The sequence below is a fragment of the Ammospiza nelsoni genome, chromosome 17 (assembly GCF_027579445.1).
Source record: "Ammospiza nelsoni isolate bAmmNel1 chromosome 17, bAmmNel1.pri, whole genome shotgun sequence".
Classification (NCBI taxonomy): domain Eukaryota; kingdom Metazoa; phylum Chordata; class Aves; order Passeriformes; family Passerellidae; genus Ammospiza; species Ammospiza nelsoni.
In genome coordinates this window covers 9,914,848-9,931,966 of record NC_080649.1, presented here as the reverse complement: position 1 = coordinate 9,931,966, position 17,119 = coordinate 9,914,848, and the positions used below count along the sequence as shown (strand labels likewise).

The following is a 17,119-nucleotide window of genomic DNA, read 5'->3' as shown; positions in this document are numbered from 1 at the left end:
ACAAAACCATGAAACTGTTGTGTCACTTAGAAAAGAAAACAATTATTGCCTTTTAAAACTGGCAAATACCTAATTTCAAGTTGTGGTGCATCAAAGAAATACTGCAACTCTAATTATGAGATCCAGAATCAAACTGGCTTTCAATTACAAGAAAAACAAATGTTTGAAATGTAGTAATAATCCCTAAGAAAAATAAGATTCCACATCAGCTCCTCTCAATCACTCAAACAATTATGACAATACTTACTTTCAAAACCATCTGGCAATTCCCCAATACTTCAATGATCACTGTGCTCTCCAGAGAGATGCCACTGCTTTTGTAACTATTTCCCTGCAGGAATGTGTTGGTGACTGCTGAGTACCTGTAGCTGTATCTAGCTCTTTTGGGGAAGTATGATGCACTGTGTCCTAGGAAATAAACAAAAAAATAGGGAGTGTTCTTAAGCCTATTAAACTTCCCCTTCTCTCTTTTTTTTTTTCTTTTTTTTTTTCTATCTTTTAATCTTTCAGCCATGGAAATCAGCTAAGTAAAGGGATGGATATTTAGATTGTTCCCACTTGGACTTTCAATTGAAAGAACTGGATTTCTGAGAACACCCTGTGTGCCAGCCATAGCTCCTGTAGGGAGGGTGAAAAGACTTCCCCTCTCCCAAGCACATAACCTCACAATTTCCTTCAAGGCAAGAAGTTAATTTCCAAGGGCAGAGCAGAAATGTAATGCATTTACAGCACGATCCTCTTTCAGCACCTTTCAGAGAGCAGCAAAGCAGGACCTCCACCACAGCAGGATGAAATAGATTCTGCTTTTTGTGCTCATGGCTGGGCTTAGTTCCACACTGGTTTAGTCCTTTCCTCAGCTCTAATGCTTAGGAGTTTTTCAGAGTTCACAGAATGCAAACTTCAGGCAGGTGTGGACCCAGTAAATCTTGGTGGAACTTCTCTGCTACTTCCATGAATGCTGATCACTCAGAGATAAGTATCATTCTTCTCAGAACACAATATCCCTGTGCAAGTTTTCAAATTCCTCTTTTCTTATCTTGTTTTACTCACCTGCACATTCTGTAAAACAGGAAGCTCCATAACTTAACCTCTCTGAGGATCCTGCAATGACAGGTAACAGAACAGAGAAGTGCTGCAAATTTGTGTGCAGCTCAGCACAGACCTGCTGCTTCTGAACTTCAGTGAAATTACTGAAACCAAAGCATGGTCCTCAAAACAAATAAATAAATCCATGAGAGTTTTTCTGTCAAGTATACAGACTGACACAATCTCACTATTTCTGCTGTTTTCCCCAGAATGCTGGGGGAAGATGCACTATTTAATGCATCCTTTCCAAGGAGGGTGCTCTCCCACCTGCCCAGTACCACCCAAAGAGCTCAGCAGGCAAACTGCTACATTACACTAAAAACCCAGACAAAGCTGCTACAAGAATTACTACAAACCTACAAGCTGTAACATAATCCTCTGAAGTTTTGCCAGTGAGAACATTTCTTACTAGAAGTATTCTGCATTGAGAGATCAATCTTAGCAGAGGAAAAATTTCTTCTACTTACTCCCTGAAGCTCCAGCCACAACAGCACAGAGGAAAATGATGGCGAGCAACCCTGTGGCCATCGAAATCACCTCCTCAGAGCAGAAGTTAACAAAAACACATCAGTTCTGCTCTCAAAGGCACCTCTGAGCAAGGCACTGAAAGAAAATTTCCTTCACAAAGCAGGAGCTCACTATTTCAACTCCCCTCTTCCTGCCAGAGGAGGGGCTCTGGTAGGGGCAGCCGGCAGAGGGGAGGGGGAGGTTGTGGTAAGGAGGAGAGACGGACACATGACCCCTGATCCCATCCCCAACAGCATTTCAGCCTTTTTGTAAAAGAAGAGAAAGAGAAGTTAATCTATTAGAAATCCCACAAAACTACAAGGAAAAAAAATTAGGTATATGGCATCATAACGGAGTAAATGCTCAGAACAATCCCATGCAGTGAGTTTAAACTAAATTAACAAATGTAAAAGCCACCCTAGCAATCAGTCCTTGACAATCAACCAAAAAAGCACACAGGATGAAAGCCTTTGGGAGTAAAGGGAAGGGGTTTCCATTGGGAGCAAGCAAGTTCATGGGAAGCAGCTCATCCCACCAAAGTCCCAATCCTCAAATGGGTGAAACTGTGTGTGAATAACACACAAAACCACTGAACCACCATCCTTCTGGTACCAATCAGGTTTGTAGAACACATCAGACATAGGCCTTCCAGGCAGACCCCTCTTCCTGGGCCAGGGCTCTTCCCACACTGCCCATGCACTCTGAGCCCATGTACCCCTGAGCCATGGCCACAACTCAGCTGTGCCTGTGTGCCAGCACCTCCTAAGGGAAGCCTGTGGGCAGGCAAACATTGGTTTCCTGCTGCTGCAAACCCTCCAGTCTAGGCTGAGCTACTGCTCACTGCAAACCAGGGCAGTTTTTATTGAAACATCTAAATACAGAATTAAGTGCCTGAATAGCAGCTAGGTACTAAATGCACACTGAAGTCAAACCTTTAAGATAAAATACCACGTAAGTGTCCTGTGCACTTGACTCAGGTGACATCTCTCATGTAGTGATTGGCAAGTGCAGGATGGAGCCCAAGAGTCGACATCTTGTAAGCATTTTTTCCTACCTAACACAGGTGAGCTTTTCCTAAAAAATCAAAACACCACCCCCAAAACAGGCAGAAGAAGAACTTCCTGAAGAGAAATTTCCAGCACATTGCTGTCCTAGATAATATTAAAAAATGGAAGAAAATCTGACACATGTGCTGCAAACACACTTGTTTAATGACACACTAGAGACCCACTCTGACTGTAAGTCTCAGAAAAGTATTCATCCATTTTAATGGATACGGTACTCAAGTTTGGAAAATGAATTTAATAAAAACTACTATCTGTCACACAACAGGTAAGCCTGTCCGTGGACACCAGAGAATTGTTCACCATTATTGCCAAGAAAGCCTGAACTTTTACAAACTGGCAAAGTCCGCAAAGGCCCCACAAATAATATTAAATTAATATTATCGTAACACTGATAGGAGGGAAGAGCCCTTGGCCAGGGTCCCACACCCACCTGCGCTCGCCGCACCTCCGCCTTCCTGCGCTCGCAGTCCTCCCATGGCCGGGAGCTCCGCCTGGTTACGGCCCCGAACGGAGGTCCCGGAGCCCTCACAGCGCCGGGCACCGCCGGCAGCCCGCGGCCGGGGTGCCCTCACAGCGCCGGGCATGTCCCGGAGCCCCCCTTCACAGCGCCGGGCATGTCCCGGAGCCCCCCTCACAGCGCCGGGCATGTACCGGAGCCCCCCTTCACAGCGCTGGGCACGTCCCAGAGCCCCCTTCACAGCACAGGGCACGGCCCGGAGCCCCCCTCACAGGGCCGGGCACCGCCGGCAGCCTGCTGCCGGGATCCCCCACAGTACCGGGCACCGCCTGGAGCCCGCGGCCGGAGTCCCTCACAGCGCCGCGCACGTCCCGGAGCCCCCTCACAGCACCGGGCACGTCCCGGAGCCCGCGGCCGGGGACCCCTCACAGCTCCGGGCATGTCCCGGAGCCCTCCTCACAGCGCCGGCCACCGCCCGGGGCAGCAGCACGAACACCCCCCACCTATGGGGAAAACGCTGCGAAGGCGCTGCGAGGCACCAACACTTTCCAGAGCGTTTTCCCAGCCGAAGTTAAGAGATGGAGGGGCCACCTGTCCGCCCCAGGACTCTGGCAGCGGCCGCTCCCCGGCGGGCCGGCCCCAAACTCGGCCTCCGAGCACCGAGGAGCCCGGGGCACAGCCGGGGCGAGGGCGGGCAGAGGGAAAGAGTCCGGGATGGCTGCGGGGAAACGGGTGATGGGCTGCACCTCCAGTCCGGTGTCCAGTTCCGGGCCTCTCGCTACAAAGACACTGAGCTGCTGCGGCGTGACCAGAGACGTGCAGCGGAGCTCCTCATCAAAACTGATGAGCAACAGCTGAGGGAGCTGGGGGGCCTGAGGAAAGGAGTCTCAGGAGGGACCTTTCCTTCTCAGCTTGCAATCTCAGCATTGCAAGTGAAAGTTTTACCCAAAAGTTTTAATTGAAAAAATATTTCTAGGGCCCGGGTTGCAGGAAAACAACACATTTTCAGTGTGGCTCTGTGTGGGACAGTTGGCCTGCAAAGGCAGACCGTGCCATTTATCAGAGACTTGGCCCAGGTGAGACTCTGAAAAATTTCTCCCTGTAATTACATTTCTTCTTTTAACATTTCACCAATCCATGTGTTTGGAAACATTCCAAATATTATAATTTTTCAATTACAAGCACTAGATAGAAAGACAAAGCTTTTATTTTAAATAGAGTCAGTTTTAAAAATAAACAGTAATTTCAACATAATCAAACACAAAGTGCTTTCACACAAAGCAAGTTATATCCTGCATTTGTTTGTCCAAGGTAGGTTTAACAAAGCAGGTTACTTTGGCACAGTCTGTAGATTATTCCATACACAAGAGAACAAACACACTTTGCATGTAAGGAAACACAACTACAGAAGGGCAGCAGAAAGCCTTGCAGAATGCTGAATTGGAAGCAAGAGCTGCCAACATTGTGTGTCCTATGCAATCCATACAAGGAACTTAAAGAGAATCAATGGACTGTTCACATAAATCTTTTTTTTTTGGTGTTTTGCATTCTGGTGCCACCACCTCAGATTTTCTAATCATCACTTTAAAGAGACAAGGGGAGCTAAGGTAATAACAATTGGAAGACTTACCAAATGAATATATAGCAGGATTATCCAGACCAGACTGACAAGGTACTAAAAGAATTTAAAATCCTTCGTACCATGCAAGCAAATCCCAATTTTGGAAACACTGCGAGCTTCATTTCTTCTGTCTTGCTCTGACAATAAACTGACAAGAAGCACATTTTCTGTGACACCCAGTAAGGCACAGGACTTGCTCGTGTCACCAGAACAGAAAATTCAATGCAGCATCACCCAAGCCCTTCAGGAACAAAGAGTGCACTATGGGGGTGCACCAGGAGACAAAAGCACTTGTTGGTACCACATCAGAGGCATGGAAAGCTACAAAACCATCAGCTTTTTATCTCCATCATCCTCTTGCCAGTGAGTAGCTCCGGATGTACATTCTTATGGCATAAGGAGACCAGAAACCTTTTCCAAATACACAAGGAAGCTCTTAAATCACTTGCAGACGGGCTCACAAGCAGCATCAGTTTACAAAACCTAATTAAGACAAGGTCTAGAGATTGTACATGATCTACAAAATTACTGGATTTCAAACATAAAGTGTTGAAAGACTTTTGAAAAACTAATTTACACCAAATATATACAGAAGGCACATTTGGCAAGAAGAGTAAATGCAGTATTTTTATTTGTATTTATTTTAGCTTTTTACTTTTACAGGTATTACTACAGTGTTACCAACACAGCCTTGTTTAAACACCTGTCTGCCTTTTCTGGACAGGTATCATTGAGGCTGGACATTAGGAAGAAGATTTTTCCAGAAAAGGTGATCAGATGTTGGAATGGGCTGCCCAGGGAGATGGTGGAGTCACTGTCCCTGGAGGTATTTCAGAGAAGATTGTGTGTGGTATTCAGCACCACAGTCTGGTTGATAAGGTGGCATTAGGACACAGGTTGGATATAAGGATCTCAAAGGCCTTTTCTAACCCAGCTGATTTTGTGATTTGGATTCTGTAATATGCATCAAAATGTTGTTTGATCCAGTTGCTTATGACACAGAAATTACTTCAACCTTCAGAGCCTCATTCCCAAATTTTTTGTGATTATCATCTTAAATAAGCATATCCAGCTTAAGTTTCTAAAAACAGAACTCAATTTTTATTTAATTTAGAAAAATCACAGAAACTCCTTAACACACATTTTACCTTCGTGATAAGGAAACAATAATTAATGAGCAGATCAACAACTAAAAGCCTGGATGTTTTATTTATGTGTTTTAGGTGGAATTTGAGCCTTAAGATAAGGCTGAGGTTTGTTTATGGTCAATCAGCTGACTTACATAAATGTACAAGGAAGTTTTCCAATGCTATAACCAAGGCTCTCTGGGCATTTCCACTGGCATGAAGAAGACTTTCAATCAGCAGCAAGAAAGCCTCCAGCCTAAAAAAACCACTGAACAAATTTCTATATGAACATCTTTACTTCAGATTAGAGACATGACTAGACTTGAAACTGGCAAGGAAATTCAGACACCAGATTCATTCACTATTTTTGCACAACCACCTGCATTGTCCATTTGGAAAAGCTACCTCCAAGAAGGAAGAAGCTTTCAGGTTTGGTTCTCTTCAAACTACAAAAGTTTTAAAATGAATTCTAGTGGTCATGAAAAGATGACAACACAGGATTTCTTTTTTCAAAGAGGAGCACCTATCTCTGAGGCAACTCCCTGCAAGTTTGTAAGCAGTGCTGCTGCCAAAGCATGAGCCTAAATAGTTCTCCATACATGTCCTCCTCTTGTTCTGTGCTGAGACTTTACAGTCTCAATGCAAGCACAATGTGCATCATGCCTGAGACAAGATTAACTGAAGAACATCACCAACTTGTTCTGTGTTAAGCAAAAAGGGAAACACTCCATTGCTCTCCATCGGTGCTGGACTGAGTGGCCCATACAGACTAGGTATGCTTTTCACAGACCTAAGTGAGACTCCTCCTCTCAAGCAATTGTGTATTCAAACCATCTAGCAATAAACATTACTTTTTATTTGTTTCCAGTGACAGGATGCACAGAAAAATGGAAAGTCTCCATAAAGCTTCAGAGAGGGCTTGTAGAGGTGCTAAACAACTTCATCAATCAATGTATAAACACTGGCTATAAACGTTTGTAAGAGCCAACAAGAGCACTACATTTTGGACAGGTGTGATCCACATCCTTTAGGGCATCAATGCAGAAGGGAATTAAGCAGCAGCCTGCTATACACCTGCAAAGGCAAAAAAAGAGAAAAACACTGCTTTACCACTTTTTATACACACAGGAAGGTAAAATGTATTTTGTTCAAAAGCAATCAGTAAAACTGGTGCCATAAGCTTTGGGAAGAACACACATGGCTATGGAGTCCATAACTGAAATGTTCCAGAACTGCTTTGAGGTCCAGTAGGACACAGATGCAGATGTAGGCTAATTGAAGGCTCAGGTCCCACACAGAGAAAGAAAAGCTGAGAGCTCTGTTTAGCTCTATGTTAGAGCTAAAAAAAGTCAAGGTAAAAGTGCAAATTGGAGTTGACTTACCCCAGCAGGCAGAGGCCACCACATGACAGCCAGGTCAAAGCTCCAGAGTCATACGAGAGACGTGTTACTATCACCTGGTTACAGGAAGGGCAGACCATCTGAACTGGGCGGTCATAGAACATTACTGGCTGCTGCACGTACACCGTCTGAACAGTAACTGAGCAGAGAAATGGCTGGTTACTCCATGAGGAACAGGAAAAAAGAGTTGCAATCAACTTCCTCTAAACCAGGTACAACTGAAATATTCAGGGCTCAGAACAATGAAATACACAATGACAGAAATAACCATGGCATTTCCTAATGCAGAAATACACTGTCTTAAAAATAAAGCTGCACTAAAAACTGCAGAAAGCCAAATGATGTTACTGATATCACTGCACACTGAGGGATTCACAAGAAAAGATTAATCTTACTCTCTTCAAAAGTATTTTTGGCAGGTGTTGAACACCTGCAAACCACAATTTTTCATCTTCTAACAACACCTATTATACAACCACTTTGACACCACCTTGACATAAGGTACAGAAGAGTTCTGGAGGCTTACTGGGGTTACTTGCTGGTGGAGGCTGTCCCATGTGTGGGGGAAGGTTCGTTCCCTTCCCATCTGGCGTCCGTCCAGGGCCAGGGACGGGATAGGGGTGAGGATAGTTCACATTGATTCCTACAGCTTCCTCATAAGAAGGTGGTGCAGAGGGGACAGGTTTGGCACTTGCAGCAGACATGTCTAAAACATCAAAGAGAAAAAATCATAACAGAAGGTATTATTTATTAATGGCAATTGACAAATAATTAGGCTCGTATCAACAGCAAGAAGATAACTAAATTAAAAGGAACTTTTACCAGCATAAAATTAATTGGCTGGTATTTGTTTCTGATAGTATTAAATGTTAATCTTGATCTCATGGCATCAATGCTGACCAAGCATCTCCCTTTCCCCCTTCCTCCTAAGGACCATCAGACAGCTCTCCAAGAGTCACACTCCATTCTGCTGCTGCACACATGATCCCTCTGTACATATGCATGTCTTTTCACTCAGTACTGTCTGGGAAAGCAAGCTGTATTTGGAATATTAATTCTACGGTGCTATGAAAGTTATATAGGAGCTCCAATTACCCACAGCACTACTGTGAATAAAATAAGGGAAATTGCACTGATGCAATCTGCAGGTTCAAAAGACAACATGGCCAAGAAAAAGAATTTTGGGTGTGTCTGTTTAGGACTGGTATCACTCCATCCACACAAAGCTTGGGTGAGACCCAGCACACAAGTCCCCAACAATGACACAAGCCCTTCCACTCTCCCAGAGCATGGAAAAGTCCCTGGAATACTGGTGATTACCTTCCTCACAAAATACAGCTTTCATCAGGATTTCAGTGAAGTCTATAAACACTTCCATAAAGAACTTGTCACAGGTTTGTTCACTCTTCCAGGCTACACAGGACTAATCAGCTGCACTGGAGGCATGGGGATACACCAGCAAACACCAATGTTTATAAATTTCAGGAGTCCCACAGTCTTCCCAGCAGATTTAGCAGAAATGTGGAAAGGTGTATTACAAAGGGAATTGTGTACTCAGTCAAGTGTAGGTTTTATAGTAACCCTGTGGCCAGGAGGGGTACAGAAGAATAGACATGCCTACAGGTGCTGGAGCAGTAATTGTGATAAGCCTGGGACAAACATTGCTCCTTCCCACTTTTCTCATACTCACACTGCAGCTTTGGCAGAATGAAGAGGAAACACGACAGCAGTCCAAGATGTTGAAACTCAGTAAGTTTTTGTAGCAACAAGTATTTCACAGCTATACCCTTAAAAAACACTGATCTTCTGATTTCTTTAGAAAAGAGAAGTTTTCTCCTTGTGACTAAACTACAGAGCTGAATCACAATCTATTGGCCCCACTTGGTGTTCTGGTGTTGGCTGGGGGTGTACAGGAAGCCAGGAGGGGACACTGCCAGAACAGCTGACCAAAGGGATATTCCAGACCATAGAGCATCACACTCAGCCATAAAACTAGGAAGGTTTTTGGGAGAGAAATACTACTCAGGGACTGGCTGGGCAATGGTTGGTTGCTGGTGAGCAATTGCTCTCATTTGCTTCCCTGGCTGGATTGTATTCCCTCTGTTAGCTTCCTCTTCATTACAGCTATTAAATTATTACTTTTCTTATTATTTTATTTCAATGTAACAGTTCTTAACCCATGAGTTTTCTCACAGCCATCCAGTTTCTTCAGGGGTGCAGTGAGTGAGCACCTGTGTGGTGCTCAGTTGCCAGGTGGGGTTAAACACACAGCTACTTCAGCCGCTCAGCTCTGCTGCACTGACAAGCAAGTTGTAAGACATTGAGTGACACCTTTTCACAGATTTCAAAGTTATATAACTTCCAGCATGAACACTTCAAGTCTTGATATTTACTTATTTTAAATTACATTGCATGATCATTTCTTACCACCAAATGGTTTTGAACAATCATTTCAGTTTAAAAGAGATCACGGCGCTTTTTCTGCACTTTCACTTTTTTTTTCTATTTCTGTAGGCAAACATGAACAGGTTTCAGGTCCTCACAGCACTTTGTGGAATCCCTTTTTTTTTTTTTAAAGTTTCAAATCTGTAGCACAAACAACATGTAAAAAGTACTACAGTGAATGGTAAAAAACTAAAACCATGTATGAATTCCTTGAAGTTATCTATCTAAACAAAAATTCCTAATAAACATCAAGATGACATTGGGACTACAAAAAAGCCTCTTCAAATTACTGAATATTGTAGATGTAACCACAACTTCAGCTTTTCAATTTCATTTTTCTAATGTCCTTTCTGCTTTAAATGTCAGCTCTGAAGAGATATTTGAACCATCACTTCATACAGTCAGTGCAAATATGCAAGTGTGTTTCACACTCCAGGTCTTGAAAATTAGGCTGGGGACAAGAGAAAAAGAAGATAATAGCCCACCTCTCTCCTTGGTTTGTAAAAAACCAACCAACCAAAAACCCCTCTAGTAAAGAGCTGCTTACAATTACAGCTATCCTAACCTAGTCTGGCCAAACAAATCTGTTGATGCCCTTCCCTTAATCTCTTGCTAAAATTTGGCACAATTTAATCCTTAAATAAACAATTCCTATGCAGTCCTCTTCACTAGAAATCCCAAGCTGCCCTCTAACAACAGGGGTGGTTTTGAGGGTTCCCTGCACATCAACGTCTAAGACAGCAACTGGTCAGCAACACCGAGAATGAAATACAGGTTGAAGCTTTTAACAAGCCAGCAGGATATACAGGTTTATCAGAGCACTGGGAGTTATGCAGTGCAAAGCCCTAACACAGCACCTTCTTGGACCACCAACTTTGTCTGAACTCTGGACAACTTCCAAGTTTATCAACCTGCTGAGAAATACTATCTCAAAGTTGTTTAAATTTCCCAGGCATTTGTGAGAGAATAAAATCCAGTAATCACAACAAAAAAAACCCTCTGACATATTATTTCAGGAAGAACCAACGGCACTGTGGTCACATTGAATTCTAGACTGGCGAAGTATAGTAGTAAAAGTAGAAATAAAAGTAAAAGAAGAAGCACGGTGTGTTCCGCCGGCAGGAGCGATTTCAGAGGCCAGAGTATTACTTTTATCAAGTAGTCAAGTTTTGGAATAATCCTGTGAGTGGCTTCATCCTGTGAGTAACCCCCTCCCCGGGGCAGGGAGGGCCGCTCCGAGAGGAGCTGCTGCCGCGCGGATCCCGAGAGCATTCCCTAAGGAAAGGGCCACTTTCCGCCTGCCACACTCGGGAAAGCGAAACTCCGGCCTCGCTCGGCCCCCGCCCACGGCCTCTCCCGGACGGAACCGGGACCGGGACTGCGCCGCTCGGGACACCGCTGGCCCGCGAAGCCCCAAGCTGCCCTCGGTGCCCCGGGTGCTCCCGCGGGGCGGGACCAGCCTCAGAGCCGCGGCTTCTCCCCCTCCCCGCAGCCGGGCCGGAGCACCGGAGCACTGGGAGCGGCCCGGGGAGGGCAGCGTTCGGGCCCGGGAGCGGCCCCGGCGGAGCAGCAAAGCCCCCCCGGCGCCCCGCTCTGCCCTGCCCGCCGCACCGCCAGGCTCCGGGCAGCCCTTACCGTGCACAGCCGTGCCCGCCAGCCCTCCTGGCCTCTCCGCTCGTCTCCGCTCGCCCGGGCGCGGCCACCGTCAGCAGGGCTTGGCTTGTCCCGTCCCGTCCCGTCCCGTCCCGTCCCCACCCGCGTTTCCTCCTCCCCTTCCCCCTAGAGCAGGCGCCGCGGGCGTTGCTCGGGAGGGCGCTCCGCTGGTCCCGGCCGGGCCCTGCGCGGGAGCCGCTTCGGCCCCTTCCCCCGAGCCATCGGCTCCCGGAGCGGCGTGTCTGGGCAGGACGGGAAGGGAACGGGGAAAGCCTGTGCAAGTACAGGCACTCCTGGCGCGTTTTGCAGTCACGGCCATCGGGAACTCCGCGACTTTCGCCAAGAGCTCCCTCACATTAAACCAGTAATCTTCAACTGCCCCATCAGCAGCGCAGCCAAGCACCACGTTCTGTAACACTGCAAGGAAATCACTACTTCTACAGTGGCCTTTACCTTACCAGATCAGATATTTCAGACAACATACAAGAACATATAAAATGATCAACAAAACTTTCAAGTTCAAGATTCAGTGATTTTAGGTAGTGCCTTTACAAGCAATTGAATTGGATTCAGTCTTTGGAAAACGCAAGAGTATGTCAGTCCTTCCTCTATCCAGCTGCAGGATAACACAAAACTAAATTATGGCCAGATCCCTAAACGGGCTTCAAAAGGGACTGCTTCACATGCTGGTTTGTGTGAATCTACCTTAGACTGAAAGGTCTTGATAACTAACCCCTGCGGGTTATCAGCAGGGACAGTTCATAAGGCCTTTTGGCTGAAAACATCTAAAATCCGTCCAAGTCCTAGTTTTGTATTTAAGTATCTTCTTGAACCTTGCCCTAAGGAACACACTTAAAACTTCAAATCCATCCTGGAGCAAGGAGTCAGGTTTTATAGGATGAAGGAAGTTTACCCAAAGTGATGATAAACCCAACAGGAAGCTCTGCAGTCACAGTAATCTATTGATTCACCTGCAAGTATGGGCACTTGGGGATGTCATCAGAGGCTGCGAGTATTGAGGGCATGAATGCTCCAGTCCCCCTGATTTAGGGAGAGGAGTGTGGAGTGTGATTTAGCAGTACTGAGATTAGAACTAGACTTAGAGGTGAATAAATTTACTCCATTATCAAGAAATCACATAATATATTCTTTTTCTCAGGAGCAAAACCTGAGTAATTTGGTCTTTGTTGGCCTGGATTAACTAAAGTTGGAATAATTGTTCTCTTACTAACTAAACCCCCTTCCCCAGGAGGCTATGAGCAGCTTAGGAGCCACAAAAGAGATAAGCAATGACTGAACACATCTCCCAGGGTGAAATAAGGCATGGCCTTCAACTGAAAGCCTTCTTACTCCAGCTGCCAATGCTCTCTCATGTGTTGTGTTTTGCATCTAGTCTAGGCTGGCCCACGCTCCTCCTTGGGGACCCCAGGTCCTTTTTGCCCTACTACTGTTTCCCCCAAATGTCCAAGTAGGCAGTTGGCATCCATTTACTGGTGAGTGTATTTCCTCTCACTGTCCAGCCTCCTTCTCACCCTGCTCACCATCTGCTAATTCTGTCCTTTTGCTGGATGGCACTGGGTGAAAGAAGCATCAGCTTTAGCCAGCCTGTGGCTGACCAGGCCACCACAGCACTTGGGAGTGTGTGGACAATTACACAGAAGTCACAATTAATGGAATGTTGTGTAGTGCTCAGTGGAACAAATCGGCCCAACACAGGCAATTGGCTCTGTGGCCACCTAAAGTAACAAACTGTATCACTTTCCTGGGGAATATGTATATCCTTGCTAATAAATACTTGTACCACCTTGAGCCAAGTGTGCACCTTAGGCACAGTTATCCTGTCCATCAGGTACCAAAAGTAAAGCCCTGCCTCTTAATACTACATTGGTGTTAAGGAGTTTTATTCCTGATTCTCAGTGACAAGCTTGTGGAAAACTGGCAGGTTTGCTATGGAGAATTGATGAGGCTGCTTGGGCAAGGATGAACTGAGGCACTTGCTTATATTACGCCTGACTTGAGGGAGGCTTAAGCCCTTCATGGTGTCTGGGCTAAAGTGTAGAGCTCCCAGCCCAGTGCCTCAGTGAAGCAGAGAGTGTACTCACACATGGTATGGAGACAGGGCCTCAGCCCCCTTATCCACACACAGCAGGCTGTATTAGCAGTAGAAATCCGGTCCTGTGAGGAGATGTGTGGCCAGCAGGTCAAGGAAGGGGATTCTGTCTCTCTGCTCCACTCTCATGAAACTCCACCTGCAGGGCTGCAGACAGGTCTGTGGCCCCCAGCAGAACAAGGGCGTGGAGCTGCTGAAGCAAATCCAGAGGTGGCCATGAAGATGTGCCAAGGGCTGCAGCACCTCTGCTGTAGAGACAGGCTGGGAGAGCTGGAGATGTTCAGTCTAGAGAAGGCTTCAGACTGACCTTACTGCTCCTTTCAGTACTTGAAGGGGCCCTATAAGAAAATTTGAGACAAACTTTAGCAGGGCCTGTTGCAACAGGAAAAGATATTATGATTTTAACTGGAAGGAGGGGTCAGTTTAGATTAGATATTAAAAAGGGAGACTTTTATAATGTGGGTGGTAAACCATTGTCACAGTTTGCCCAGAGAGGTGGTGGATGCCCCTGGAAACATTCAAAGCCAGGTTGGACAGGGCTCGGAGCAACGTGGTCTACTGAAAGATGTTTCTGCTCATTACAGGGGCCTTGGACTTTAAATTATATTTAAAGGTCCCTTCCAACCCACACTGTTCTATGATTCTGTGATGGTAATATGCAGTTGTAAAATGTTGATGGGAATGAAGATGATCAGGCAAAGGTTGGATGACCTTTACTGCTGCCTGAGCTGAGTGGAGGAGGAAGCATTACTGAAGTATCATGTCTCTGTTCTGCTTTTGATTCAACCATTAATCCTCACTCAGCCTGACCAAAGGTAACTGAAATCCTCATTATCCCTCATTTAGCTATGAAACATCCACCAGCATGCAACTGAGAAAGTGCCTTCCTCCCCGCTATCTAAGATGGAAGCAACAGGTAACCAATTATATTTGACTACAGTCTCACCTTAATTATCTGAAAGTATAAAATTGGTATTTGGAATCCTCCATGTAGAGGATGAGAATATGAATCCATTTCATAGACAAGTGAATGGTTTTGCTCCTCTCTCCTCCCCAAAGGAGAGATGCCTCTTTAGTAAGTTTCGTGTTTCTGTGTCAGACCATACATGGGTGAAACTAAGCTTAAATAACTGTGAAGTGTAATGAAAAACTGAATTTTTAATTTACCATTGGCTGGTGCTAATGCACTAACAGCATTTATGAACAGCAATTCCAAATCTGTATTCCTGTTGCTTCAATAAGTAGCACTATTTGTGAATCTGTGCTTGTGGATGTTCTTAATAAACACAACCAGACCAGAGTGCCAAATTGATAATAAACAGAAATTAAGGCCAGCTGCATTCAGCCCCTCTCATCTCCAGCACAGGTGGGGTTATTTTGTGCCAGATTTCTTAGTCTAATGGAACAGAGCTACAGCCCAGCAACCAACATGGGTGAGGCCCAGGAAGCCCACAGAGCTCCCCCAGAGCTGCTGCCTGCACGTTGGCACCCACAGAAATTCCCTTCCTGCAGCACACTGGGTGACTGGGGGCGCCACAGCCAGTGCCAGCTCAAGGCATGCATGAGGAAATGTGGCTAGAAACTGATATACAGCTTTTTATCTCACCCCCACCCCTGCTTCCCCATGAGCTGTGTACCTGAAGATTGTAAATATAACTCATTTTAAAAAAATCATGCATAAAAAGGCCCTGTAGCAGTTTCAGAAGCCTGACACACAAATGCAGCAGGATGTAACCACGAGAGCTCTGCTCCATCCCAGTCCCGTGGCACGGTGTGATCAGCAGCCACACCTGCTCTGCTGTGTTCACTGTTCAGCTTCTCTCTGCTGTACTGAGTCATCACCAGGACTGCTAACAGCACCGTGGAAATGTACAAAGCATACAGTGGATGTTTTGTCATCACACTGATTGCACACACGCTATTGCAGAACACCAGCAGATGTCAGTTTAACCCCAAAAATAATTGCATGCTGGATTTACTAGCCTTTGCTTTTACAGCAGTAGGCTTCTGTAAATGAAGCTAATTGAAGTTTAAAAGTTGATGTACATTTAAAAGCCTGCTAGCCATATTTTACATACTATAATATGGTCTCAATAACATATAAAATAAGTAAACCTTCATCTCACCTTTAATTTCTCCTGCCTGGAAATCACAGGACTTGCACACATACAAATAAATCTTTTTTATGTGTGTATGTCATTTTGCATATACTGATTTGTTGAAGTTAGATAATTTCTATGACTTTTGATCATTTCAGCAATACTAGATACTTATGGAGTTGTACCAGAATGCAGTTTCAGAGCAATAATCCATGTACAAAGAGAGATTTAAAGAGAAGCAAGGCAGATATATTAAGTCAAATAATCTGAAAGTTTGTTTTTTCCTTCACTGCTGCAATGGCTGATTCAAGTTGCTAAGCAAACAGAACAAAAACTCCAACACAATTTCAACAGTTAGTACAATGATACAAGTGTTGAAGTTCACATGAGAAACCTCAAAGATGACAACAGGATCTCACACTTCAGTGTCATTTATCACATTAAACAGAAGCAGTATATCTAATCTAAAACTGCAGATGATTCCCCAGGACTGCAATTGATTGACAGAATTGTGAAATTCATCCAAACCTGAATATTAGTATTTTGCTGTCCTTCTAGTACTGCTTCCTTCTTAATTACCAACTCCTGTAGTGTTTTTTGGCCATCATAACAACTGATATCAGCTGCCAGACTGCAAAACACAGTACAACAAAATATTTAAGCATGTAAATCATATTATCTCCCTTAGAGAGTGAAACAGAAGTGTGGTGTCAAAAGAGGTAATGATAGATTTCTTTTTCTCAGAACACTTGGCACTTCATGTAAAGGATTATGAGGAGAATAACCACTCACTGCCAGTAATGGTTCTCCTAGTATGAACTAAAAAGAAATTATTATGATAGAAAAGCTTCACCTTTAAAAACAGCAGGTCTGTCTTGATTAAATTATCCATTATTTGATGGATTATCTATTAATGCCATGACAAAATAAAGAGGAAAATTATGATTCTCCAACTATTTACCCTTCAAATTCATCTTCCTACTCCCTTGACAGGGTACAGGAATGATGTGATTTAAAAATAAAGCTGCCTGATTGTTTTTCCTGTAGACAGAACTGAAACATGCTTTCCACTGCTCTGATGTCATTGCTGAATGAAGTGTTGAAAAAATCCTTTCTTCTTACCCTTCCTCCAGAATAATGCCTGACCTGCTGTTTGGCCAAGCTGTGGTATAAGATTGGCATAAATCAGCCTTGCCAGCTCTTGTATCTGACACTGAAATCACTGATCTAAATCTTACAGTGAAGCTTCCTGCTATTTTGCTTGAGGCAGCAGCCAGACATGTTTTCATGAAGTGCTTTGATCCAACTCTATGGATCTAAAGTGAGTAAGGAGTGATACAGTATTCTCTTGTGCTTAATTCTGATAGAATATTCACACAGCTGTCATCTGGAATCCAGGATTATTGTGATCTAGTTGGGATATAGGCAAGAAATACAGAAATATGTATAAAGATTGAGATCATATTACTAAAATTTCATAGTTATCCAATAAGGCTTTCCTTCAGGCCTCAAATACCCCCTTCCCTTAAAGTCTGTTTCTAGCATCC

The 17,119-nt window shown here is 44.6% G+C and overlaps 2 protein-coding genes across 2 annotated transcripts in view; both read right to left on the bottom strand.

The window, feature by feature from the left end:
* The window catches only part of LOC132081141 (uncharacterized), a 74,591-nt gene extending 71,347 nt beyond the window's left edge, over positions 1-3,244 (bottom strand). Inside the window, exons 1-3 of the mRNA XM_059484673.1 lie at positions 3,091-3,244; positions 1,051-1,101; positions 248-408 (exon numbers count right to left, since the gene is read on the bottom strand). Coding sequence (XP_059340656.1) covers positions 248-408; positions 1,051-1,101; positions 3,091-3,244 — 366 coding nt within the window. The remainder of the gene's footprint in view (positions 1-247; positions 409-1,050; positions 1,102-3,090) is intronic.
* Positions 3,245-4,306: 1,062 nt separating this feature from the next.
* On the bottom strand, positions 4,307-11,487 carry LITAF (lipopolysaccharide induced TNF factor). The gene is made up of 4 exons (XM_059484438.1): positions 11,346-11,487; positions 7,792-7,971; positions 7,248-7,404; positions 4,307-6,939 (listed from the first exon to the last, which is right to left on the bottom strand). Exons 2-4 carry the CDS (start codon positions 7,967-7,969, stop codon positions 6,831-6,833), a joined length of 444 nt encoding a protein of 147 aa, XP_059340421.1. The 5' UTR covers positions 7,970-7,971; positions 11,346-11,487; the 3' UTR covers positions 4,307-6,830.
* Positions 11,488-17,119: the final 5,632 nt, after the last annotated feature.